This window comes from Pongo pygmaeus, chromosome 13, assembly GCF_028885625.2.
Source record: "Pongo pygmaeus isolate AG05252 chromosome 13, NHGRI_mPonPyg2-v2.0_pri, whole genome shotgun sequence".
NCBI lineage: Eukaryota > Metazoa > Chordata > Mammalia > Primates > Hominidae > Pongo > Pongo pygmaeus.
The window spans coordinates 95384876-95392692 of NC_072386.2; the positions used below are offsets into that span (position 1 = coordinate 95384876).

Consider the following 7817-nt stretch of genomic DNA (forward strand, 5'->3'; position numbering starts at 1 on the left):
CAGTGAGTCAGGATTGCAACATTGAGCAACAGCCTGGGCAACAGAGCAAGACCTTGTCTCCAAAAAAGAAAAAAAAAAGAAAAAAGAAAAACCTGGCTAAACTTTTAAAGACCACTACTTCTGTCACTCAAAAACCTTGCTAAAGATTAAAAAATTATCCTTTTTAAGGACTTCATTAAATTATTGGCCAGAAATTAAACTCATTCTCATTTGTGTCTGTTTGTAGATGGAAAAGAGAAGAGGATTTTTTTTTTCTTGGAGATAGAGTCTTGCTCTGTTGCCCAGGCTGGAGTGAAGTGGCGCATGATCTTGGCTCACTGCAACCTCCACCTCCTGGGTTCAAGCGAGCCTCATGCCTCAGCCTCCTGAGTGGCTGGGCTTATAGGTGTGAGCTACTATGCCAGGCTAATTTTTGTATTTTTAGTAGAAACGGGGTTTCACCATGTAGGCCAAGTTGGTCTTGAACTCCTGACCTCAAATAATCCACCCACCTCCACCTCCCAAAGTGTTGGGATTACAGGCATGAGCCACTGCACTCGGCCAAGGGTGGTTATTAAACACACATTATCTCAATTAGTTCTCACAGCAATACTGTGAGGTAGGTCTGATTCCCCCCAGTTTTATAACTGGGAAAACAGAACTAGAGAAATTAAAGAATACACTCAAAGTCATCTAGTTGGGAAGGGGTGAACACAGTCAAGACCATGGGACCACGTCAGTCTGATGCCAAATCCCTTGCTGTTTTCATTACACCACACTGCCTCATATGTTATGGTTGGCCTTATGAATCTGAAGTATCCCAAGGTGATGACAGAGATTAGAGGAGACAAATGCAACTCCTCCCTGAGGGAGCCGATTGCATCTTGGACAACCCCAAGCTGTTTCTCCTGGCTGCCATCTTAATGTAGATGTCTTCATACACCATGCCCAGACCTGAGCCCAGCCTTCCAGGTGGGATCTGACCAGAACACAGGAGAGCAAAACCACCCACTATATTCTTTACTCTGGATTTCTAGTTATGAAATCTGAGGTGCCTTTGGCTCCTTGAACCCAAATTGCATTGCTGATTCTTTCCTGGTTTTCAGCCAGTGGAAACCCCTAAAACAAAGGTCCCCCTTAAGTTCTGGCATCAATCCCAGGGTGGATCCTTGCTTCACCACTTCTTATGAGAATTTAGGCAACTCAGCTCTCTTATTTAATCAAGGGTATCGTTGATTGCACTAAAAGAGACAACAATACTATTTATCTCATAAAATTGTTAGAAGAATTAAATGAATTAATGCATGCATGATGCTAACCCAGTATCTGGAACATTGTAAAGTTCAACAAACATTAGATGTAATAGTAATACTTACAAATGCCCATCTCTTCTCCCACTTCCAGACAAATTTGATCTCTCCACTTCCCCATCTTCCCCCACTCCCAACACATACACACACAAACCCATTACTGAAACACACTCTCCTAAAGCAGAAAATCTGGCTTCAGGAACCCTGGATTCAGTTTTTTTTTTTTGTTTTTGTTTGTTTGTTTGTTTGTTTGTTTGTTTTGAGACAGAATCTTGCTCTGTCACCCAAGCTGGAATGCGGTGGTGCAATCTCGGCTCACTGCAACCTCCACTTCCTGGGTTCAAGTGATTCTCCTGCCTCAGCCTCCCAAGTAGCTGGGACTACAGGCATGTGCCATCACGCCTGGCTAATTTTTTTGTATTTTTAGTAGAGACGGGGTTTCACCATGTTAGCCAGGCTGGTCTCGAACTCCTGACCTCAGGCAATCCGCCTGCCTCAGTCTCCCAAAGTGCTGGGATTACAGGCATGAGCCACCATGCCTGGCTGGATTCAGTTCTATCACATGCTAGCTGCATGACCTTAAGAAAGATGCTCAACTTCTCTAAGCTGCAGTTTCTTCCTCTGTAAAATGGAAACCATAATTGTGTATTGACTTAACTCACAGCATCATCATGAGGATTACATAAGGTAGAAATATCAGGAAGCTCCATATTTATTGCTACACTATTTCCATTGTCCTTGTAATGATGTTGGTAGTTTTTTAAAAAACTAATTACAGGTCTTTATACTAATCTCTATTAAAATGTATAGACTTATTTATGATTTATCAGATTAACATTGCTGCTCTATGTTCAGCCTTTGTATTTTTTTCTCGTGTGATACATTTATCTGTGAGTTTTTAAAAACTCTATTCATATTAAAATGACAGCATAGGACCCCTATCCCTGCTAGTCACAAATTTTATTCATTAACAATAAATCCACAACAACTGGCTACATTATACACTGTTCTGGGGGCAATGGCAGAGTCAAAGAAATAAAATTTGGGGTGCGTGCCCTCGAGTCTGTTAGTCCTTTGGGGAAATGACCTACATTCTTAACCTTAAATGTTAATATCTTTTTTTTTTTTTTTTTAGAAGGAGTCTCCCTGTGTTGCCCAGGCTGGGGTGCAGTGGCATGATCTCAGCTCACTGCAACCTCCGCCTCCTGGGTTCAAGCGATTCTTCTGCCTCAGCCTCCTGAGTAGCTGGGATTACAGGCATGTGCCACCACGCCCGGCTAATTTTTATATTTTTAGTAGAGATGGGGTTTCACCATGTTGGCCAGGCTGGTTTCTAACTCCTGACCTCAGGTGATCTGCCCGCCTCGGCCCCCCAAAGTGTTAGGACTACAGGCCTGAGCCACCGCGCCCTGCCCAAATGTTAGTATCTTGAAATAGTTATGTGTCATGCCAAAGAAATCTAGAAGACCTCAAACTCTCCAATCACAGAACAAACTTGTAACTTCGATGGCAGTTATCCTTAACAAGATTCCCTGCGGGCCCTCTCTGAAACGGAGGAGACGTGACATTATAGAACTGCAAAATCTTAGGATTCATCACCTAACTTTAATGCTGAAGGGTTTGGAGATCATTCGGACTAACCCTCATGTTTTACAGTTGAAAATAATGATACTGGAGAAGGACTTATCCCAAATCACCCGTCGGTAGCAGAGCCTGGACAAACCGATGTCTCCTCCCTTCACTCGTTTGGGGTTGCTGCTGGGCTGCAGGGACCCGAAGTAAGTAGAGAGGGGTACAGGGCACTGGAAGAAGAGGTATTTTGCAGGAGTCTGTTTTTTCCTTCCCCCAAATCGGTGGGATGTCAGCGAAGGATGGGTCTCTGGAGCAGAGGAGCTAACAAGGTCTTCTGAAAACCATCACTGAGGGTGCTGTGGTTGGGAACTCGAAACCTTGCCAGTTAAAAGCGTTTCTGCGAATGTGGTTTCTGAGGGCGAGGAAGCCCTCCCCCGCCCCAGCGCCGGCCCCGCCCGCCGGGTGCCCGACAGTAACCCCGAGGCGTGCGGCAGCCCCAGCTGTCTTCAACGTAGACATCTGGAAGACAAAAACCAGAAAATGTGCGCCTTCTCATTTGAAACCTGGTCTTTAGGTCCGGCCCCTCCCCAGCAGGAATGGGAACATTTAGTTTGCGCCCACGTGGCTCTTCCGCGGGCGTGTGCTCCACTCGGAAGCCCGGAGCTCTGTCCGGAATAGGCCAGACAGAGCTCCCTTCCCATCTGCCTTTTGCAGGAAGAAGGAATGCGGGGCAATCGGCACAGCTGAACAGAGGCCAGCTGTGGGAAAAGGGAGAGCGTGACAACGGATGGGGGGAGGAAGGAACGAGGGGTAATGGGGCGTCAGGGCCAGGGTGGCAGCTCAGAGGGCCCAATGTCGCTCCGCCAGACCCAGAAATTAGGGCACGTCTGCAAAGCTCACACCCTCCATCTGACAGCCGAACCGAAACCATCACAAGCTAAAAGCTCCGGACTCCCAGCCGCGGCAGGCAGCGGGCGGCGCGCAAGCGTGCGGGGTCCCGAGTCTGACCTCGAGTTACCCCGCGCGGCGAGTCGCGGCGAAGTAGGTGAAAGGTAACTAGCAGACGCTGCCCTGGGCGAAGGCCGCGGCGCGCGTGCGCGGGGCTGGGCCTTGGGTTCCGTTCTCCCCCAAGTTTCTCCAAGTCTGCACTTCGCCAAACTATGGGTGTGTCATGGGCCAGTGCATGAAGCGATGGAGTGGGGACATCGAGCCAATTTGGAAAATTCCTACCACCCACTCTCTGGAGAAATGAGGTCCAGGCGCGGTGCAGGGGAGAGAACCACTTACCGAACGCCGTGTGTGTGCGCGGCGGGCATGGTGCTGGGCGCCCTTCTTTTAATTCTCACAACCCTTTGAAAGACCTCAAAATGACCTCTCATGGAAGAGGAAACTGAGGCCCTGTGAGTTCATTTAATTTGCCCACGGTCATCCAATCAGTTAAGGGCAATTTCCATGAAGGGTCCGTGCTTCAAAGTGGGTTTTTGGCCCTAAAACACACAAACGACACCTGTAGCACATTTGGCAAGGCACCCTCATAGGCATTACTCATTCCATCCTTACCAAAAACCTATGAGGTAGTAGGTGCTGTGACTGTTTTCTTTTTGCAGATGGAGAAACTGAGACTCAAGGAAGTTGTTCTAGAATCCCACAGAGAATATCAGAGCTGAGATTTTCTGTCCTACTTTAGAGAGATAAAAAGCTGAAAGCTCAAAGTCACGTTCTCCCACGGCCAATCTGAAGACCTATGAGAGCTTCATGCTCTACGGGATGAGTGGCCCAGGCCATGCTAAAGACAAAGAAGTTCTCATTATTGGAGGTCTCCTTTGCGGGTTTCCATTACAAAATTACAAAGTCATCAACCCTTCTAGAAGACAGTTGGGTTGTTCACTTATTAAGGGCAGGGACAGAGTGCACTGCTCACTGTTGTTGAATTTGGTGTTCATTCGGTGAGCTTATAGCTGAATGAACTCATTTTCAATCCCAGATTATTCAAGGGGGAAGCTGCCTTTGTGTCAGGCAATGGGTGAAGTAGCTTGTTTGTGACTTTTCCCAGAGGAGGGTTCTTGCATTCACGCAGCAAACATACTTATTATGCACTCTGCGGTGTTTATATAGCTGGAAAACAGATGGGAACTTCAAAGGACAGGAATGCTTTGCTTCTCTTGAAAATTCTGCTCTGAGTATTTGTCTTAGTCTTCTCGCGCTGGGTACTTAAACAACAGACATTTATTTCTCATAATTCTGGATGCTGGAAGTCCAAAATCAAGGTGCAGGCTGATTTGATTCCTGTTGAGGCCCCACTTTCTGGCTTGCAAACAGCCATCTTATCACTGTATGCTCTTATAACAGAGACTTCTCTCTGGAGTCTCTTCTTATAAGGCATGAATCCCATCGTGGGGGCACCAACCTTATGACCTCATCTAAACCAAATTACCTCCCAAAGGACCCACCTCCTAATCATCATACTGGAGGTTAGGCCTTCAACCTATGAACTGGGTGGAAGGGAGCACAAAAATTCACTCATAACAATCCTAGATGTCTGGATGTTTGCCCATCTCCATGCATGGTAGAAGCCATGTAATCCCCCTACCCTGTCAGGGTTTCCTGTGACACAAGAAGTAGATCACCCAGGGAGGGGCACCGGAACCCAGTTACAACTCCTCCCACCCCACCAACCCCTTGGTGCCTCAGCTGCTCTTCAGAATCACAAAGGCCAGAAAACAGAAGCAGCTCTCCTCCTCTCCTAGGAGGCCTTGGAAACAGAGGGAGATGCAAATGGAAATTCCCCAAAAGGGAAATGCAAGGGAAGCAGAAAAAGCTGCAGTAAAGTGGGTCTGCCCCCGCTACCCTCATTTCTTTCCAAGAATCCCCTCCCTTGAGTGTGCCGTCAGAGAATTGGAATGTCACTGCCCTGTCCCCCAAGACTGTGTTGCTGCTCAGGCTGATAAAGACAAAGGCTGCAATTGGACTCGCTTTGCCCGAATGTAACCCTGCCTTGAAGCCTTCTGAGGTGACCAGGGGAGATCATGTGCTGCCTGATGCTGTCAAGATGCCTGTGTGAGCTGCCTGCCTGCTGGTGTTGGCAGGAAGAAGGCTGCTCGGGAACTTACATCAGCACCCTGTGGAGGGTTGAGAGCTTTGGCCATGCCGGGCCCTGTGCTGACACTTGTAGTTGAATTCCCTCCCATATGATCCTCCACAGCCCTATGCAGTAAGTGTGTGACCCCCGTTTTGCAGAGTATGAAACTGAGGCTCTGAGGAGGTAAGCGATTTCCCCACATCACCCAACCAGTAAAACGCATGGCTGAGACTCAGCTCCCTTCACTGCTCTAGGCATTTAAACCCAACACCCCAATAGGACAGGCTCTTGCAGCTGGCTGGGAAAATTGTCCCTAGGTTTCTTCCCTTCTTCCCTAATTATCCCAGAGAAATTTCAATAAAAATGTAGAACAAGGAAAATTCCAGGCATTACACACCATTAAATAATGAGTGATTTTATAGAGGAATAAATGAATGAAGGCAGAGAATGAGGGTTGATAAAGTGCCTGGAATTGTGCCTGACACATAGTAAACACTCAATCAATATTTCCCAAATGGTTGAATAAAGGAATAAGAATATCAAAGTATATGGAAGGGAAGAATTTCAGTGTGAGGTGCAAATATTTTAGGATAGCCATTTCCCTACCTTAAGCTCACAGATAAAGTTTATGATCCTGTTGAAATTTGAAGTTTTTTTTTTTTTTTTTTTTTTTTTTTTGACAGAGTCTCGCTCTGTTGCCCAGGCTGGAGGGCAGTGGCACAATCTTGGCTCACTGCAACCTCCGCCTCCCAGGTTTAAGCAATTCTCCTGCCTCAGCCTCCTGAGTAGTTGAGATTACAGGCGTGCGCCAATACACCCAGATAATTTTTGTATTTTTTTAGTAGAGATGGGGTTTCACCATGTTGGTCAGGCAGGTCTTGAACTCCTGACCTCGTGATCTGCCCGCCTCAGCCTCCCAAGGTGCTGGGATCACAGGTGTGAGCCACTGCGCCCAGCCTGAAGTTCTTATTTTTTAATTATTGGTGAGAGATTTACTGACCCTAGTAGGTTATCAATAAATATACAGAAAGTGGATGCAGCAAAGCCCTGGTCCATCTGGTCCATGTCCCCTCCCTGTTGAGTTGCTTCTCTGGGTGTCTCGTATGTGATTTGTGCTGCTGGCTTTTATCATTAGGAAAGGCTTTCATTCCATTCAAAAAGAGCTACTACTCTTTATCTCTTTATGAAGCACTAAGTAGGTTAGTACATAAGATATGGTCCTTGCTCCCTAGGTAAGGAAAACGTAAGGTCCAACGTTTGAGTCCCTGCTCTTCCTAAGGTGTATGTTTCAACACATCACTTAATCTTAGCAATCCTCATTTTCCCCATATATAAAATGAGTGTGCCGGGCGCAGTGGCTCATGCCTGTAATCCCAGCACTTTGGGAGGCCAAGGCGGGTGGATCACCTGAGGTCAGGAGTTTGAGAACAGCCTGGCCAATATGGTGAAACCCCATCTTTACTAAAAATATAAAAATTAGGGCTGGGCGCAGTGGCTCAGGCCTGTAATCCCAGCACTTTGGGAGGCCGAGGCAGGCGGATCACAAGGTCAGGGGTTCGAGACCAGCCTGGCCAATGTCGTGAAACCCCGTCTCTACTAAAAATACAAAAAATTAGCCAGGTGTGGTGGCACGCGCCTGTAGTCCCAGCTACTCAAGAGGCTGAGGCAGGAGAATCACTTGAACCCGGGAGGCGGAGGTTGCAGTGAGCTGAGATCACACCAGCCTGGGCAACAGAGTGAGACTCCATCTCAAAAAAAAACAACAACATATATATATGTGTGTGTATATATATATGTGTGTGTATATATATGTATATATGTGTATATATGTATATATATGTGTGTATATATGTGTATATGTGTGTGTGTGTATATAT

The 7817-nt window shown here is 46.8% G+C and overlaps 1 protein-coding gene across 2 annotated transcripts; it reads right to left on the bottom strand.

Annotated features, from left to right (window-relative positions):
• Positions 1 to 2704: 2704 nt before the first annotated feature.
• LOC129044300 (uncharacterized) lies at positions 2705 to 3866 on the bottom strand. 2 transcript variants are annotated; one of them, XR_008504642.1, is made up of 2 exons: positions 3764 to 3866; positions 2705 to 3380 (listed from the first exon to the last, which is right to left on the bottom strand). XR_008504642.1 is itself a non-coding variant. In XM_054502136.1 (2 exons), exons 1-2 carry the CDS (start codon positions 3790 to 3792, stop codon positions 3247 to 3249), a joined length of 444 nt encoding a protein of 147 aa, XP_054358111.1. In that variant the 5' UTR covers positions 3793 to 3866; the 3' UTR covers positions 2705 to 3246. The 2 variants fall into 2 exon arrangements, 1 of the variants encoding a protein (XP_054358111.1); XM_054502136.1 differs by having other exon boundaries at positions 3483 to 3866.
• Positions 3867 to 7817: the final 3951 nt, after the last annotated feature.

Coding starts and splice junctions, on each gene's coding strand:
- LOC129044300 (XM_054502136.1), bottom strand. CDS start 3,792: ATGGTTTCGGTTCGGCTGTCAGATGGAGGGTGTGAGCTTTGCAGACGT. Junction 3,381..3,482: donor CACGCCCGCGGAAGAGCCAC/GTGGGCGCAAAC, acceptor TTTGTCTTCCAG/ATGTCTACGTTGAAGACAGC.